General features: G+C 40.4%; 1 protein-coding gene across 3 annotated transcripts in view; it reads left to right on the top strand.

Annotated features, from left to right (window-relative positions):
* Window positions 1-4,669: 4,669 nt before the first annotated feature.
* aatkb (apoptosis-associated tyrosine kinase b) overlaps window positions 4,670-19,931 on the top strand; it is a 61,514-nt gene continuing 46,252 nt past the window's right edge. For 2 of the 3 annotated variants that reach the window (XM_029455993.1, XM_029455992.1), the window contains exon 1: window positions 13,289-13,927. In XM_029455993.1, coding sequence (XP_029311853.1) covers window positions 13,846-13,927 — 82 coding nt within the window. In that variant the 5' untranslated portion in view covers window positions 13,289-13,845. Of the gene's footprint in view, window positions 4,782-13,288; window positions 13,928-19,931 lie in introns of those variants that run through there. The other variant, XM_029455994.1, reaches the window with a different exon arrangement.

The following is a 19,931-nucleotide window of genomic DNA, read 5'->3' as shown; positions in this document are numbered from 1 at the left end:
TTGGACTAATAAAATGTTCTACTCAATACTCATCTGACATATTGTATGTCATGCACGCTACAGTTATGGAAGATATCTATATCTAATTAATACATATTCAAACTAAGTGATCCGGTCTTCTCTATTACTGTATTGTATTTTTTTGATGGGAGCACTTTATTGTGTTATTTGTTTGCGAGTCTTTCTTGGTTTGTTTGGTAACTTTATTGAACTAGTCCCAGAACTAGTCCTAGTGGCAATACTGGAGACAGTATTTAAATACCAATTCCATTAATTGCTTGTTTGATGTTATAGTCTTTTAAAAATATTTCTTTACATGCAAGCAGTTCAACATATATGACCAATATCAATTCAACTGACTTACAAACATATTTTAGAATTAGCTTCCTTAACTAATGTACTAATATTGTGTTTTGGAAAAGAGCAAGTCGGCTAAAGTTCTGTTTTTTTATACTTGGCATATTTACTGAGAATAGCTAGATAAAGGTAAACCTCAGCTATTTTGTCACGGTGAAGGAGGAGCCACAGAATTCAACTTAACTACAGTGTTCATTTTAGCCCCTTATTTTTATTTAGTTTTTGTATTTTGATTAAATAGTTGTCTGTGTTGTTTCTGCTCACCTAACATTACCATCCGTCTTTCACATCATCATTTAGTTTTTATTTGTTGGTGAAAAATGTAATACATTTTGTTACAATTCTCATTTTCAAAGCTTGCTTTTTATTTAGTTTACATGTTTAGGTCAAGAAAAATAGGTCTCCAACAATATGTTTTCGTGATTGTTTTTCGTTGACGAAATAAATGCTGCTAACTTTCAACTCCAGTCAGCAAAAGTGTTTAGCTCACAGTGTGTGTATTGTTGAGTTCCTCTTTAATTAGCACCAAATTAAATCATTATTTGCAGGAAACTCACAATGAAATGATTAGGAAATGATGGACCTGTGAAATAAAGCATCACTGAAACTTTCTTGGTCACAATGTCCAATAGAAAACAAGAACACAGTCACAAGGTGAAGAGTGATTCCAGATTTCTATTTGTGCTTCTGTTTTAAACCGGTGCGGTGTCTTGATAATAATAAACAGTGGGCTTGCACCTACTAACCTACATTTACCCCAAACCTATTTTATTAGTTATTTTTATTTTATTTACCAAATTGCACTGATAACACCAGATCGAGTCTTAATCCAGGAGGAGTTTCTTTCACTCTCTTTCTGTAGTAACACTCTGGAGCTCAGATTAACCACGTGACCTCTACTTCATCGGTTTCTTCACCATGTCTGAGAACTCTGCAAGACGAAGAGGGAAACCCATGGAGCCAGTCGCATCAGCTACTTAATGTCATTTAGTCTTTTTGTGTGCACAATTTGACAACTACAAAACAACTGCACTAATTAACATACTGACCTTATCAGCTGTTATCGTTAAATTGTTAAAACACACCAATGAGCCAAACTGTTACACTGTCTGACATGTTCCTTCATTCCCATGAACACACACTGTAGTTTATTATGACTTCCACACACACACACACACACACACACACACACACACACACACACACACACACACACACACACACACACACACACACACACACACACACACACACACACACACACACACCGTCCTGCTGCCACAAATACTCACTGGAGCACCAAATGTGGATTAATCCGCCGCTGGAAATAGTCCCCAATTGATAGAAACTACAGTGACCAGCTCATATAGAAAATAACCGAGTCTTTAAAAATAAAATAAAAATGAAACTATTCATTTGTGACACATTTTTTAATAATTTAAAGTTGAAAAGATACATTGTGGTTTTTGACTTTTTACTTGGATTTGGTGAAAATAAGAAAAAATCCTTTGAAATTGAGAGTGTTGCTCGTACTTGATCTCGTTCCACTCAATGTAGCCGCTGCCGTCTTTGTCGAGCATCATGAAGGCCTTCTTGATGACCTCCTCTCTTTGCTCGGAGGTCTTGAACTGCCTCATGTGCTCCAGAAACCTGCTGTAGTTGAAGTTTCCTTCAGAGAACCACAAAAAAAATGACATCAGACAGTGAAATCATCGCCATGACTCGCGTGAGCACCTCGTCATTCATCATACTGGTCACTTTTTATGACACACACACACACACACACACACACACACACACACACACACACACACACACACACACACACACACACACACACACCCTGTCACCCTGCTTTCTCATCTCCCATGGCATGCAGTCGATGTCCTGCTCTGCTCAGTCCTCCAACAGGAGAGCTGGAGATCAGGAGGATCCACAGACAGTTCAACAGTTGAATCAAAGGGGAAGACAAAGAAAGTACATCCACTTCAGTTTTCTAGCTAAGAACATTAGTAATGACTGATAGTCATTTCTACAATTTATCATTTACATTTTCTTACACAAAATTTCCAGGACAATGTTGTAGGTTATTACATTAATCTAGTTCGACATTTTGGGAAAAAGATGAAAAGGTGTTTGCTTCAGTCCTTTTTTCTTTCTTTCCTTTATCTCTCATTTCTCTTCATTTTTCTTTATCTGAATTCAAAGATTTGAGGATGATTTATTGTCAGAGTGCAACACACAGTGTTATACTACACAGGAAAAACATGACCAGTAAGGGTCAAAGGACAGATGCTGTGATGTGTCGTACACATATGACAAGATTAATTCATTAGTCATTTGACAGAAGAAGAAACATGAATTATATTGATAATCGAATAATTATGAAAGACATTTTTCATGCAAAAATGGCAAAAATTCAGCCTCTCAATCATGACGAAACAAAACATTTTAAGAAATCACCTTGGACTTTGAAGCTTGCAGATTAATGGATCATTTAACAAATATTGTTACTTGCAGCCTTTCTTGACTTGTCTGTACTGCTCTTCAATATGAGTATTTTTTCCATTTCAGTACGTTGGCTCGATTAATGTTTAATTAAAATAATTAGCTGACATTTTAATGCAGCCGTCCGATGACTGACAGGAAGTTGCGTGCTGCTGATTCACTATCTACCGCTTCACTATGTCAGAATCTCCAACACGTGTCTCTACTGTTCTTTTTTTACATTTCTTGGCAGACTCAGAGGCTTGTTAATCATCACTGGCACCAAACATGGCCCCACTCCGAATCAACACAACCTCAATTACCTTGCTAAGTGATTTATCATAGCTGGGTTACTCATGCAGGGGTAGGTCATGGATTTTTCAGTTCCCCATTTTAATAATCTCAGAGGACACGTCATTTCAGTCAGAGACAGAAATTATATATATATATATATATATATATATATACACAAATGAGTTGTGCAAACAGAATGCAGCAGAGTGATAAAGCAGCGAGTGAAGCTACTCAACATAAAGCAGAGCATTGCTGCGTTTCCTCTGCTTCTTTCATCATTCCTCTCTGCACCAACTTCACATCATCATTTGCACTTCAAGCACTTTCTTATCAAGATGAATGTGTGCTTTTTCTCTCATTGGCCAGAGGTTATACAGACACAGCGTAGATCAAACAAAACCATTCTGCTCTCAGTCTGAAAGTTCTAAAGAGAAAGAGGCAGAAAAGAAAGCCAGTCCACTGCATGTTCACACCTATGAAACATTAACATGTTACACTCTTTTTCTCTTTAGCTATCAAGCTAAAGAGAAAAAGAGTTTAACATCAGGCAAAGCAGCTCTGGAAATATTGGAAATGATTACCAGTCACCAGATCCATCCCATCTACCAATTCCCCCTTTCAACATACCCTGTCCAGTGCTCCTCACCAGATGCATATTTCCTGGTACAGCACAGCCGACCCTCCCTCTGTCTCCGTCTCTTATATACGGGAAGGAAGCAGCCACTAGTGGCCTTGCACCTGTCTTGATCTCCCCGGCGGAGCCATTCTCCATTAAAACCTTGGCTCCCGCTGCTGCAGAGTAGACAGGACACATCTCTCCAGATGTACAGGGACCAGCTGCCACATTAGGCCTGTTAACAGGGTTGAGCTGGAGGACAGCCTCGCTTTTGGTGGGCTTCAACCACAAGGCCAGGCCTTGGCACGCTGCTTGAAAAGTATCCATAATGTTTGGTGCATCAGTAATATTTCAGTGGCAAAGGCTGTGCAAGTTGTGCAAGTCATTCCTGAACGCACTAGTGCTGCAAGATTCCATAAATAACTGGTTTAAAATAATCTGAAGCAAGGGGACACATAATGTGCAGCATTTTCACTTAGTTCTTCCTCTAGCCAGCTTTTGTCATTTCATTAAAGGATCTTTGTCTTCTTCTCTCGAGGTCAGCTGTCCAGTATATGGTTCAAAGCTTTATATGAGAGTAAAGTCCAACCCCACTGCACTTCTGTCAGTGCCTCGGAGTCTCTGAGAGTTCTCTGTATATGAAATACTGTATAATTGTTTTTTAAGTCTAGCAGCATGGCTCTAGGGAAATGGCAGTCTCTTGGTTCATCCAGACTAAAACATCTCAACAACTATTGGATAGTTTGAAATGAATCTTGGTAGCCGCCTTTATGTCCCACTCAGGATGAAGTGTCTTCTCTTCTGTATTTGAAGCGTTTATAGAGGCCACATCCTCACTTCCCCAAACCATATACTGTCTACTCGTTCATTGCTGTTCTCTATGTGTCCACCAGATGCCCTCAGATCTTTCCACTTCCTCAAGTCACCTGACTCACTCATCCACATGCTCACCTGTTTCCACTTTACCTTGTCAGCCCTGCAGTATACAGTATAACCAGATAATTTCCACTCATTCAGATTGTTGAAGGTATGTAACTTTTTGTTATTGCAGTAGAGCTGCTGGATCTCTGTAACCTGCCTGTTGTTAGCTATCGGTTGAAACGTAAAAAGTCAAAGGGAGTAAACCAGTTGAAAGGCCACATGGGTCCATTGTTGATTTCATGCTTTCAAAATATAGTTCTGATAGTTTTCCCGGCACAGATAGGGAAACTTGCATGATTTCCAATGCTATTTTATACCATTTGTATGCTGCTATTTCATACTCTTTTTAATGCTACGTCACACTAATAAGTGAAATAACAGTAAATGCTCTTATTCTGTCTAATCTTGTACAAGTTTTTATATTTTTGCTGTGAAGCAATTTGGGCTGCAATTCTTGTATGAAAGGTGCTATACAAATAAAGATTATTCTTCTTCTTCTTCTTCTTCTTCTTCTTCTTCTTCTTCTTCTTCTTCTTCTTCTTCTTCTTCTTCTTCTTCTTCTTCTTCTTCTTCTTAATAATTATTATTATTATTATTATTATTATTATATCTTCACTTCGGCAATACATATTTTAACTGTCCCTGTTTGCCTCAATTGTCTGTGTTTGGGTCCAATCCAGCATTTGTCGTGACTTACTACGAGACAAAAACAGTTTATTTTATGCACGGCTCAATTTTGAGATTTTGGGCTGTTTTGTTTCTTTCAGACTTCAGGAAAGAAAACATCCCAGATACACATTTAAGTGTTTATTTGACCAACGTTGTCTATTTGTGTCTGTAGATTTCTCCTACATTAAAAAAAGACAAACAATTTCAGAAAACTTGTAGTACAAACAATAATTGTCTTTATTGTAAGTAATGAACTGGGGTCTACATTAATAGTTACATTGTTCACTCACCTGAAGTGTCTTGCAACATGTAAGGAATTTTACAATACACGTCTTAAGGCAGTTTTCTTCTCACACTCTGAGCCAGAAATCTCTACTTCAGTAGAACTGACTTACTTCACACTCCAGCTTCATTACTATCTATGTTCTGAAGGGTTTTGCAGCGGGATCAATCAGACTCATAGTCTGAGTATCTAATCTCGTATTTAAACTCTTTAACCTGAATCTTTCCTCTTTTGTTTCTAGCATGATGTAAGGCTACTCGGAAAAGTAAAACCTTGACATGTGGGTAGTGCTGTGTGTTGTTCTGAGATGCAGAACCCTTTATAGTCTACTGTTTCTTCAACCTGACTTCAGAGACCAATAATATATCCAACCTTTAAAATGTGTAGCTACCCTTCAAAGGTGAGGAAGTGGAGGCTGAGAAGCGTTCCACACACAGCATCACCACTTTGGTCAGAAATCAGCGCTACAGTAAACCACTTCAGTGCGACAGTTGGAACTCTGCTGAGTCTTGTGCTACAGTTATATAACTCAGTTGTGTGTGCTAACGTGAGTTAAATAACGTATGAGCGGTGAAACACTGGGCTATTGCCTACAGTCCAGCACGACCCATGAAGCTAGGTTAGATGTATTTGTGTGCAAATGTGGTCCGTGGAGACATTATTTATGTCTACAGGCTCGTTGAAGCCTGTCGGATTATATATGTAGAGGCTTTGTGTTGGATTCCTGCTGTGTATTGGAAATCAGATTCTTGTGGCCTTACAGTCTGCCTTTGTTACTTGTAACAAACTCAGAGCTGCAGGGGTTTCAAATCTTTTTCAAAAGACTGCAGCAGAACAGATGGGAATGGCTGCTAAAGAAATACTATACTATGAATACTGTGAATAGCACTAAAGGTTGAAGGGTCACTTCACCTAAATGACAATAATTAAGTTAACAAATGTACTTTTGAATTCATTTTGGTACATTTTACAAACGCCTTGTCTTTCCAGAAACTGCATTTTCATTCCTCTGCATAATCCACAGAAGTTTCTGGAAACGACTTCTTTCAAACGTCATTTTTTGAGGCTTTGAACGGCAGAAACTACATTTCATTTTCTGAATCTGAGAAATACTGGCTGAAAGGGTTGTTTTTTTCATACACTGCATGACCAATGGTGTGTTTCCAACTTTGTTGAATGGGAACAAATCCCCGCCGCCAGTTTCCAAAATCATAAATCCTTTGTTTGTCCATGAAGTGTGAATATAGACATGCAAACATTTAATTTCTTTTAATTTCAATTCACAGTTTAAAGCCTGCGATTAGTCCCCTCCCTTTCCTCCACACACACACACACAATGTTTTGTCTGCTTGAGACCATCCGCACAGCTACTTACAACTCAGAGCATGTTGTTTTGTGATCTGGGTGAGCTGAGCCTTTAAGCTGCTGGGAGTGTTGCAATCTCTAAATGTAAACTTAAAACCTTCCTATTCTGCCAGGCTGTTTTCACGGTCCACCCTTGTTCTGTCTTTTCGGCTCATCAGTCAACAGCATCATACACAACTACAGCATGCTTGTGTACAACCCCAGATTTTAACATCAAGTGACCTGGAAATCAGGAAACTTTTATTGAGTAAAGTTTTGTGCGACTGAGGGAAAGAGACCTGTCAGTCTCACCACCCTTTTAATAAAAAGACACAAAGAAATTGTAATGAATCCCATTAAGATCCCTGACTCGGGTGTTGAAGGTGTTGTCCAACAAGCCTTGGAGCCTAATTGAAATTGACTCCGTAACGACTCATTTAGCTGAGGCGTCACATTTAACAGACGTGGTGGGTTAGCACACCCAAGTTTCACAGACAACTTACTAATGTGTGAATATGCAAAGCTGTATGCTGTCACAGTGTGTAACACTACTGCACTGCACTGCACTGTGTGTGAAAATATGTGCATACATTTGTATTCCTGCGAGATGCAGTGCAGGAAAAATGGCTCCACAAATGAACGGGGAGAAACGATGGCATACAGAGTAACTAAAGGAAGAGCGCTGAGCTTAAAACATGTAACACGTGTTATAATGTCCTAGAGACCGAGTCGGGACAGTCAGACGTGTAAAGAGTGTCAGTTTAGGAGAGAGGCCGTTTGATTTGATAGTGGCCACTTGGATACGTTATAATCAGACGGACTCAGAGCAGGATGATGTGCAGGAGACCTTGCTGTTTGATTCTGAAACGATACAGACACAAGTGGAAGCCAGTGGCTGCCTGTGAGGGAAAGTACATTTCACAAACACAATGTATTGTAGCATGATTTGCAAAATGGTGTTGAGCACATCAAATCATGCAAATTCACCAATATTCAACGTCATTTCTTGCAAAGTTGCACGTTTACAATCCTTCCTGTGGTTGGTTTTAGAAACTAAGAAGACAAAACAGTTAAATTCCTTTAGTTGCGAGGAGAAATGGACTGTGGGGAAGCCGACAGGCACTTAACTTGTAAACAAGAAAAATGAGTTTTCAAATATAATTCAACAAATTAACAATCTGCTGTTTCCAGAAGCAACATAACAAGGCTTTTGTTGGAATCACCATGACGGACTCTTTTTAAACGACTGGGACTTTATCTGTCTCCCTGCAGTCAGAGCACAATCCCCAGCTCCTCTCTGTCCCTGCTGAGTTTGTTACTGTATGTCTGAGACTTAATCACTTTGTTTTCCCCATGGACATTGCTTCTGCCTGCAGGATTCAGAGGCAACTTTAACCCAGACACAGACACAGACACACAGACAGACAAACATTTAGACTTCCTGATTGCTCTCCCTGTCCGTCCTCTATTTATTTGCTCATGCAGGAGGGGGACTCTTCAAAGAACAGTCTCAACCAATCTCAGCTCTTTGCTCTGCACATGTAGAGAGTCTCTTCTTCTCTGCAGATGTATTATTGCTGAGTCTAACCAGTGTGCAAAGTACTTCATCTTATTGTTTGAGTGTGTCAGTGACTCACATTCTCACACTATGCGAGCCAATTTCCAGGCTCTGCATTAAACTGTTATATCCATATTGTTGTCTTTTGGGCGAGTTATCAGCTCAGAGGAAGAAATAATGTGCATTTAGATAAATGTACTGAAAGTGAACTGAAAGTTATATTTGGTAGATTTTGGTTATTGTCACTGTTGAGGGTAAAACTTTTAACTGCATCTCTTTTTGCGTGTGTGCTCATATAAAGCCACGTGAGTTAGAAATCCTATTCTGACAAATGCCAACTGTGTCTCCTAGAAAACTTTTTATATAATACTAATTTGTTTTTAAGTGTTGTCAGGTTGCACATGTATTCACATCTGACATTTAGGACTCAGAGGACAAAAAATACCTTAATTATCAGAGAATATATTTTCTGTTTCAATAATCTCTGAACGCCTCGGGATCCCCCAGTTGGAGCTGGAGGATGTGACCCGGAGAAGGGAAGTTTGGGGTTCCTTACTGGAGCTGCTGCCCCGGCGACCCGACTCCGGATAAGCGGTAGACGATGGATGGAGGGATGGAGGGATGGATGGATGGATATATTTTCTGTTTTCTTCAAAAGGCTGGTTAATCTCACAGTTTTAGACCTGTAAAACTCGTTCAAATACAAATCTCCCTCTCTTCTCACAATTATGCACATGTCCACACTATCACCACGCGATGAGGGGGTCATGGGTCATGAGTAGACCCCCGTTGCTTCTTTTAAAGAGAGCCTCAATGTTGGGAACCACTGCCATAGGACAATGGATACTTGGATCATTATTTGAGCATTATCATATACTGAAACAGAACATATGTTAAAAGTAAATGATTCAATTTAGCCATTTTAAGCTTTTTCTATTCACAGCATGTCAACGTTTTGGCTTCATCTCAAGTGTCAGCTCCTCAGGAACCATTAAACGCAGCATTATTTATCAGATTGACCACAAAGCAATTTTAAACGTATCCAACATAGTTCAGAAAGGTTTTCACAAAGCCAAGCAATCATAAAATGTTCTCAGTAAACTAAGCAATAAAAGCCAATTCCTAAACTGACATTAAAGTGTCCGAGTTACAAGCTCGGTGGAGTGGAACAGGCCGAGCTGCTGGCTGAGACAGAGTCCCGAGGCTGTCGCTTTCTTTACAAGCCCCACAGTGAAACCAGAGAGGAGGGACTCAGCGTGTGCAGCTGCCCGGGCGCAGAGTAACCGAGGCTCCAGAGGGAGCTGTTAAAGCTGGGCCTGAAGCCTGCTCCGTGCCCCTGCTATCCTCTCATTTCCCCCCCAGGGACGGGCGCTGAATTGTGGACTGAGGATGGAAATGTAGGGGGCACACGGCTGTTTGAATTCCTCCAGTGTGATTCCTTTTCTGCTTTCCTCGACACAAAATAGTCAGAAAGCGGTCAGCATGATCTGAACTGCATGACGCTCCTCTGTGGGGGAACGTGTGTTATTATAAGCACATGTGCAAAACTGAGTTAGCTGATTATAAATATAAAAGCACAGGCATGTACTGTAGTTAACTTAAGGCTTATAACATTCGATGTAAGATGTGAAGTGACTGGAAAGCACAATCCTCTCTGCTCACGTCTCACCCCAGAAATCCATCCTATCCTCTCCTTTCTGTTTCCAGGGAAACAGCACACATGCACTATGTATCAGAGAGTGAAATATGACGTGACGAGACAGTGAAACAAGAGGAGGAGGAGGTGGAGGGGGAGTGAAAAGATTTAGGAGGAATATTCCTGTCAGAGGTATCAAATGTCCAAAAATAGGAACCTATATGTAAAATATAGACGGTGTCCTTCCACCTTCCTCTTCCTCCGTGAGTTCTTATTCATCAAACTGTGATTCCATTAGAAAGTAAGTGGGTCTGAAATGGAATCAAAGACAGGAATGACAAGCCATACATCATCCTCTCCTCATTGCTCGGCTTTCAGTGTCTCTGAAGGTACATGAGAGAATAAAAATCCCATTTAGTAATGCACAAAAGAAGACCTAAATGATGTAATGGTTACTAATAGTTTAGTCCTCTGTCTCGTGTGACAGGTGACAAATTAAGGGAAGAGTGTGTACAAACATAAAAAATGCAAATGGTTAACTCTATCTATAAAATATATTCTTTCTCAATTGGTGTTTTGCATAATTTATACAAAACAATATCAAAACAATTCATCCCTGTGGCAGAGTTTCTCAAAATTCTATGCCAACACGCAGTAAAGCTGCTGTGCAGACAACATCCTGTCTCATTGGACACTTAATGTAGTTTCTTTCTTTAACTTTGTCATCGATCTACAGCAGGTGCACCTTCAGTTTCAGCTTTGGTGTGCATGCTTGACCATAAAGTAAGTGAATCCAAACACAGGAGCTACATTTTGAAATATAATTAGGGGAAAAAGGAAGAAAAGACGCGAGTTGTCACCCCTCCTCCCCAGATTCAAAGGTTGCCAGGTCGAGGGTAATTAACCAACACAAACTCAAGAGGAGTGCAACATTATACTTTGAAAATGACAACTGATGACGAATGTATACGTTTGCAATCTAATTATAGTAAAATGATTAACCATGTGGATTAAAAAAAAAAGTCGATATGAGTGAGATGCATGGCTGGCCTGCTCCCAACAAACACTCTGGAGTTAGAATTCACTGCCCGGCTGTGTGTATCAAATACTCGAGTACTCTATGATAATTTAATGCGAGTACTCGAATGTTGAAATTACTTGCTGCACTTCCCCAGCAGCAGTCCTGATGAATGATTTAGGTTTGCTAACCCTAGTTGAGGCTCAATGCTTACCTGTTCAGGAGAAAATGAGCCAACTCTGTATCTGTCTTAAAAATCCTTCTGGGCTCTGAGCTGTCTCCATCTTTCTAAAGCATCTCCAATATTTACCCATGTTTTACCACTAGTCTAGTAATAGTCGGGTAGAATCCAACGTGATCTCTGTTGATCCAGTTCATTAGTTTGCTTCAATGCCTGCAGCACGCTGTGTTTAAATGCCACTTTGTTTCATATCTGGCAACACTGCAACACGGCGTGTCATACAATGTAAAACACAAACAGACTTTCCGCAACGGAATGGAAACTTCAAAGGACCGAATACTGACTACAGCATTGTTGTCTGAGAAGCCAGTATTTCAACTTTAACCTCTAATGACATGTTATGGTCATTTTAAACTGACCATACTGGCATCGACTGGCAATGGGAAAGGAAACTGTCGCTTATTGTTAGCAGGTTATACATGTCAGTAGCCTTTCAGAACAAAATGTAGACGTCTTTTCAAGACCAGTGGTAAAAAGTAACTAAGTACATTTACTAAAGTATTTCACTTAACTTAACTTCCATTTTTCCCCCTTTAATTGTGGGGTTTCTTTTAGGAAGTTTTTCCTTGTGCGGCGCGAGGGTCTAAGGACAGAGGGTGTCGTATGCTGTACAGTCTGTAAAGCACAGATTGTGATATTAGGCTACCGGTATATAAATACATTTGATTTGATTTAACTACATTTTATAGGTTTACAGAACTTGAGCATTTTCATTTTATGTGACTTCTACTCCCCCACATTGTTTTTTTACCCAATTACATTTATTTGCTGTAGTTACTTTTAGGATCAAGATTTTCATACAAAACCATGATAAAACAAATATATGATTCAGATTAAAGTACCGCGCCACATATGAGGTAGTTAAAACTGTCTTTGCCTCAAACATCTCCAGTACAATAATTCAATGCAGCTTATGTTATGAGTACACAGTCAGCTGATTGAGTTGACAAAAATGCATAAATGGAGAGAGCATTCTTAAATGACCTTTTGCAAACATTGACTTTTCTCATAATTGCTTACTTGCATCACCATTTTTTGTTTTTGTCTTTAAGCTGCCAGGATGGCTTGTTCTCATAGAGTGCAGAAAACCCTTGAGACTATATATGTCTATTAATTATAAATGATACATTACATAACTATTCATCCGTGCAACAAAGAGCATCGTGCGCAGTAAGAATGATGGAGACTCTGACAAACGCTGGACTTGTGCTGAGAAAGATCATTTTGAACCTTTATTGGCAGCTCAGTCGGTCACATATGTCGCTCTGTGTGGTAAAATAATCACAATCATAGTAAGCAAGTAAACTGCACAAAGAAAAGTTGACTCCCTCTGCTGCCAGAATCCAATCTGATGGGAAGAGAGGATGAGGGAGGCAGGGGAGGAGGGGGATAGGGAGAGGATGAATGTTGCCGGTGGGGGAGGGTGCCTCTTCCAACATGTATGAACAGTAGGATTAGAGTGGGGATAGTCCGGAGAGCCAAGTCCCGCTGTGTGCCTTTCCCCGGTGTTACATCACAACCCCGGAGAATTTTTTTATATCTCATCTTATCTAACTGAGGCAGAGGAAGAGACTGCTGCAGGCTCTGCCTCCAGAAGTACAAAACACACAATGCAGTACAGTAAAGTCAGAAACATTTGCTTTGTCGTTGAAGATTTCAGCCTGCCACCTCGGAATACAAAATAGAAAGTGTCTTTTTAACTGCGAAAATAGATTCCTGTTCCACACCTTTTCCCACTCTCAGATTCTGCACTGTATATTTCAGTCAGCTGAACATCAAGCAGCGAAGTAGCCTATCCACAGCCTCTTACAGCCCCCTCCCCCTGCAGACAGAGCGCAAAAACCGCTCCATAAATTCTATTTGGGCGCATTACCGAGCAAGATGGCGCTCTTGCTGTCAGCACCTCGGACAGCTCTCGGGGCAGCTCTGACACAAAACTGAACCTTTGATTTGTTTTGATTTTTTTGCAGAGGTTTATCACGTGTCTGATCTCTTTCGGTCAGAGCTTTCAGATGATGTGACCGCATCCAGGTGGCGCGTGAAGCTGTGCGCTATTCGCTGCAGCCAGAAAGGGGAAATAAAATTCTGGATCAACTTGACTGTTATTAAACAGGACTTTTGTCGCCCAGACTCCCTCCTCCTCCTCCTCCTCCTCATCCTCCTCTGCAGTGAGTCTAGATTGAAGAGTTCAGGAGGAAAATAGATTAAAACCTGCCTCGGCCTGCGGTGACTTTACACCGGAGGAGGAGTGCGCGCAGTCAGCGTCTGTCTTAATCACACCGGTGCGAAATGGAGGGGCGCGTTGAGAGAACACCAGAGGCCGGTTCGGAAAGAAGAATTGAATCTGTGTTCAAGAAATAGTGTTGCCTGGTTTCTTGCCCTGAGCCCTGCAGTTGTACTTTTGTTTTTGCCACAACGGTCATGAAGATGTTGGTGCTCCTGGTGATGATGTCTTCAGGCATTTTCAGCTCCGGCTTTGCACTCAGCTCCCATTTCAGCTCAGGTGAGCCGACATTCCGCCGCTAACATCCTGCTAATGATGTTAATGTAACACTGTTTGCTCGTTTTTGCATAAACACTACCGGTTGCTGTTAAACGCCTACACATGTCTATCTTATTGTTGGCTATTAGACAATCAGTATACGTTGATGGACCACGTACACATTATGCAATCTTCCTCATCCGCAATTGTCAACGCTGTGTGTTTCCTTGTGTGTTTATTGAGGTTTTGGATTTTTTTTTTAAAGCAAGCTGGAGAAAAATAACGTCAATCAGTGTGTAAATATAGTTCATGGATGTACAGGTCTAACATTTGTTTCTCTCAGCTGCTCAGGTCAGAGGATCAGGTCAGTTGAGTTTAAAGGTGCAGTACATATAAAGGTGCTAGGCAGAAGTGAATGTGAAAGGTGAAAGGGAAGGGAGCAGAGGCTTCCTCTAATTGGAGCAGAAGGAGTAGCTGGTGTTATCCAATACATTCTGGGAAAGAAGAGGATTATGGGAGATGATGAATGGGGCAGATTGCCTCATTGTTTCTCGTATCATGGTGAAATAATCAGAAATCACTGCAAAGTCAATGGCTATTTTTTATTATGCAGCATAAGCAGCTACTGGCCTGTCATTCAGGTGGTTTCTATGGCTACCAAAAGGTGCAGCAGCCTCCGGCTTTCCCATCTCTTGTTTCCAGCAGTGAATCAAAAAGGATTTACTCCTACAGTGCCTAATCATTTTCTAGAGTTACATCATAGTGAGTATTGTTTTTGAAACCTCCATAACATAGACGCCTATAAATATCCTGTAAAAAGGCTTAAGTGAGTCTCAGTTGCCGCTCTTGCAATGGCTACCTTGGTTTTGTAAAGCCCTCCTGCCCTTTTCAAAGTGCATTAATTGAATTGCATAAATTGCCTCTCTCCATTTCAGCATTTTAGTCTCTGCAGAAGTTGGTTTGAAACAAATGACCAAACAAGAAAATAAAGCTTGTTATTCTCTCTCACGTCTCTCTTTAGCTACAGAGTAGGAACCACAGTTTGTATTTTCTGTTCTCTGAGAAATGTTCACACTCGCACACTCACTCCAAACCACATGTTAGAATACCAGTATTCTATTTTGAACTGACAGATTCATTTGTGAATAAAATGTCTTTTTAAATAATTTCCTAATTTGGACGGAGTGTGTTTCTGTGCACAAATGCACAACAACAACAACTTTCTCTTAAAATGTCGGTCAGTAATCTGTCAGCTATTGTCATGGAGCTGACCAAGGCACTTAAATCTTGACTTGCTAGCATTTTAAATGACAATTCTGGTATTTTTAAATCCAGGCCATTCTGACTATGGGTAGAGTGGTCGTCCACCGGTCGGAGGGTCAGTGTATGAATGTGTGTGAATGGGTGAATGCTGACATCTGTTGCGCTTTGAGTGATCACAAAGATTGGAAAAGCGCTGTATAAATGCAGTCCATTTACCATTCAGGAAAGGTGGAGACTGGCCACACATCCTGTATGGGGACATGCAACGTGAGATTCTTAAATTGTGTCAAATATTACATATATATTGTATATGTTACTTATCCAATTTTACATAAATCATCTCAAATGCTTGTCTCTGAGTTCTGCACAACATAAACACAGAAATGAGTCCACTGGATTAGCTATTGTAGCAAACTAAACATAAGGATCTTCTTCTGACCAACAGCTGCATGTTGTTGAGGTTGTGAGTTACTGCTGACTGGACGCAATGGTCAAAATTGTAAAAATAAGACTTTTGGCGAAGAATACCAGAATTGTCTTTAACCACATGTTGTTTTCTTGAAGTAGCTTTAAGATCGGTCTTACAGTGTCATACATACTGAGTATCAGCCGGGTTCAGCTCGTCATTTCAGCTACATGATGTTTAAACTGACAGAAATATTTTAAACCCAAAATAATTCTTTTTTTGTGGCGACATCACTCCAGAAATTGGAAATGTTTTTGATGTTTTGTGCATTATTTGACTCGCATATTTGGATACTTTGTGATCTCGGCTAGAACAATGTTTGGCTGCATAGCTTTCTGGACCCACTTTAATTTACTGTACAAGTATGACGCTGAAGCAATTAGTTGATTCATTCAGTTGTTGATCGACAGATATGTGACCAAAAATGCCGAACATGAAGTAGTTGGTTAATGTTAATGTTAATATTAAAACGAATATAATAAATGTAATATCTTATTTGGATACAAAACAAGCTCATTTAAATTGTCAACTTTGGCCCTGGAAAATTGAAAAATGTATCTTTATAAACTATTTTGATCATGCTAATAATAATAATAATTAGTTGCAGCCTTACATATTAGAGGTATCTTTTTATAACGGCCCTACTTGATATGCAGTTTCAGTCATTCAGTGAATTTTTCATCTGTAATTTACATTTGTATTAAAGTAGTATTTTGGCTGCACAGAGCGGGAGCTGCTAGGTCATATCTTGTTATATTTTGTTTGTGTTTGTTGGAGGGAGCTGTGGATGTTTTTAATGAAGGGATGTGGGGGCAAGAATATTGAAAGGATGGAGGCAGAGAAGTAGCCCGATGAAGCTGAAGAATGGGAATGTGAAAGCAAAACAACAAAGTGAGTTAGAGAAGGAAAGGAGGGTGCTTGTCCTGTAACTTGGATCTTCCTCTGGCGCTGACTGCTGCATAGGTGGCCGCTATAGGGATGACATCACAGCCCAGGGAAGGCAGGGCTTGATATGAGTGGTGGTGGTGGTGGTGGAGGGGGGGACTTTACTGGCAGTGCTGGCTGCTTTCCCAGGGCCAGGGTTATCCATTCCACATCCCTCAGTGGGCTCCCGGCTGCGCATACAGAGGCACACTCTAATTGTATGGACACAAAACAGACGGGGAAGCAGGACATAGTGTGTGTGAAAGCCCAGTGGACTTCCCTCTCTCCAGGCTGCCGCTAAACTAACAGTTCAGGTGCTGGAGGACTCGGGCGCAGAGCTGGAAGATCAGGTAAACCCAGGGGAGACGGGCTGTAGCTTGGAGGGACGTAGGTTAAGAGCAGATGTACATAGCTCGAGGTAGGTAGGTCCTTCATACGGAGAAGAAAACTAGGTTACAGTGAAAAGACAGCAATAGGATTTGAGGATAGAGGAACAGAGAAAATCAATTCAGAGGTTGCATCATTTTCAAATATGTACAGTAGAGGTTGATGTTTTGATTGAAAGAGAAGCACACAGAATAAATGATGCTCAGGCTGAAGAAGTGGAGGGCACACAGCTGTGGCTCCAAATTGGATTCATGCCATTTACAGCATTTGAACAACGTCTAAAAGCTTTCTCTCCTCATCCACACCTCAAAACCTCCCCAACACTCAACACTGATCTTAAAAGATAAAAGAACTGCGGTGGTCTTAAGTTGTGAGTGTCTGCCAGAAGGATTTCTTTTGTTTTTCTTTCTGTAGAACAGCTTGTTCAGAACATAATCATTCCCATAAGTGAGGCTGCTGCAGACATGGCTCTGATTTCTAATAGCTTCTGCACTCTGAGAGTGTGTGTGTGTGTGTGTGTGTGTGTGTGTGTGTGTGTGTGTGTGTGTGTGTGTGTGTGTGTGTGTGTGTGTGTGTGTGTGTGTGTGTGTGTGTGTGTGTGTGTGTGTGTGTGTGTGTGTGTGTGTGTGTGAATAACAGCCTCTGATTGTATAAAAACTACTTGTTTCTACTGATTTGTCTCCACCTCTGTTTGAATTATTTTAAGTGATTAAAGTGAGTTCCTGTCAACCTAGAAGGTTACAGCGGCTGATCAGACACACACACGAACACAAACATACACCCCACTTTGATACTTTAATGGCTTGATGCAACACAAAGAGAAGCCATCAGTGCATTGACAAGCTTCAGCACTTTGCATTTAGTGTCTCTAAACTGCAGAGATTTATTGAACATCACCATTTAAACCTGATCGGGAATCAATATTACCTCATGTTACTGAGCATCTTTGAGTTGTAGACAGGCAGTATCGGTTAAATACTGTAGATCAGATATAGGGTTAACAATTATCACCATTATGGATTCATTCAGAAAGTACTATTTCAATGAATCCAGATTGAGTCCATAAAAGGTCCCACATCTGGTGTATTATTTAGTTTCCCATCTGTTACAGTACACTAACCTTACTGAAGTGAGGCTCCCTGATCATCACAGACCTTCAGCTTCCTTGCCCCTCAAGTGTAAACTGGAAGACACGAGGCACACTTCATGAAATATTAATGAAACGTAAATCTTTATTGATCCTTGAGGGAAATTCTTTCTTTGTTTGCCCCCCTGCAGGGTGGACAGGGTAAATTGAGCAGCTCTGGAGGCAGTAGGGATTTGATGTGTTGCTAAAGCTTCCTGCTGAAGGACACTCTGCCTATTTACAACCGTACATCACTTTGTTGCCGTTCAGAAATGTCCAAGTGTGCAGAATGTGCTGACTGATTGCTGCTTTGTACTGTAACTGAACTGTGACTCTGCATCATTCACTGGTTTGGTACTGGGCCACCAGCATAGCTGATACCCAGACGCTCCTTTCATTATACCGTATCATAATAAATTAAATATCTTGGTTTTGTGCTGTTTTCCGGATAAAACAAGTAATTTGAAGATGTCCTCTTGGGGTTTGGTAGATTATACATACAATTTACATTTTATAGACTTACTGATCAACCCATGTGTGGCGGCAACTGCAATGTTTAATTGTTGGTGGAAATGTCTTCTGGTCTTGCCGAAGCACAAATCTGAGGAAATTTAGAAAATCAGTCAAAACGTTTGGCTGAGAAGTGAGTTTTTCTTATTATATTATAGTCTTTGGGCACAAAACCAACTACGTTTTTTTCTTTATATTATATTATATTTTAGGTAAAAACATTAGTCCTAAGTAGACTAAATATAGTATGACAAGAAAATAGCCGTATCTCTGAAAGGAGCACAATCAAGTATCTGGTCTATGAATAAATAAATAAATATATAAATGCTCTTTCGGCTGTTTATCAAATATTCAACAGACGTGTGCTCATTTAGTAAAACAGTGCATATACCTCCTCTGTGAAACCCTGATCATGACGATGATGACCGAATCCTCAAGCTTCATTTTACTAAAACGTTTCCCACTCAAACCTGTAACCTGTGTTTTACCTACTGGTCCACCCATTGATTGTTACTATCGATACTATCGATCTAGCCTTCCACGCATATCCTGCTCTGATGTAGGCCTGAGTAATGCAATAGATGATGTAGTGTGACACCTGTTTAGATCTCCTCCGTCCCCAGGCCTGGATCTCTGTCTCTGCAGCGACATTTCACAGAGAAAGTTGTGTTTTATCAGAGAGATTACATTGTTTATAAAATACATGGCAGGCAGGCCTAATGGGTATTATGTCCTCTGAGCCAGCTGGAATAGAAGTAGATGAGGAGGGAGTGTGAGTGCTTCCCCATAATAAAGCACCTGTGTTGGTGTTTCAGCACCACGGACAGCTCCCACAGTGAGGACAGTGAGCTGAGGAAGAAAATTGAGTCTATATTAGTTGTAATACATATTCTTTACAAATAATTATCTTTCTTACACCTCATCAATGAGCAGGATTAATTTATGGCAATATTTGAATGTGCAGGAATGTGATGAATTACCCTGACATTTTCACATATTTATATATCCACCTCCTGTATTATACGTGTACATCCCACTGCACTTTACTGCTTCTTTTGCACTTCTGGTTCGATGCTAACTGCATTTCGTTGTGCTCGTACTCTGTGCACCTCGTTTTCATGGAGGTTTCTCAAATGAATTTCCAGTAAATCTAAAACTACATATACCAAGATAGAAGACTTTCTCTGTATCCCCAACCGTACACAGGGGTTATAATAGAGATATCAGCTATTTATGAATCAAATCCATCCCGCTCTCATTCCTCTTTAAAACAGCAGAAATCCAGACTGACAGGCCGAGCATCCCAGAAGTGCATCTTCGGTTATAACGGCTCCCTCACAGATCGTACC

This window comes from Cottoperca gobio, chromosome 19 (genome assembly GCF_900634415.1).
Source record: "Cottoperca gobio chromosome 19, fCotGob3.1, whole genome shotgun sequence".
Taxonomy (NCBI): domain Eukaryota; kingdom Metazoa; phylum Chordata; class Actinopteri; order Perciformes; family Bovichtidae; genus Cottoperca; species Cottoperca gobio.
This window is presented reverse-complemented; position numbering and strand designations above follow the sequence as displayed.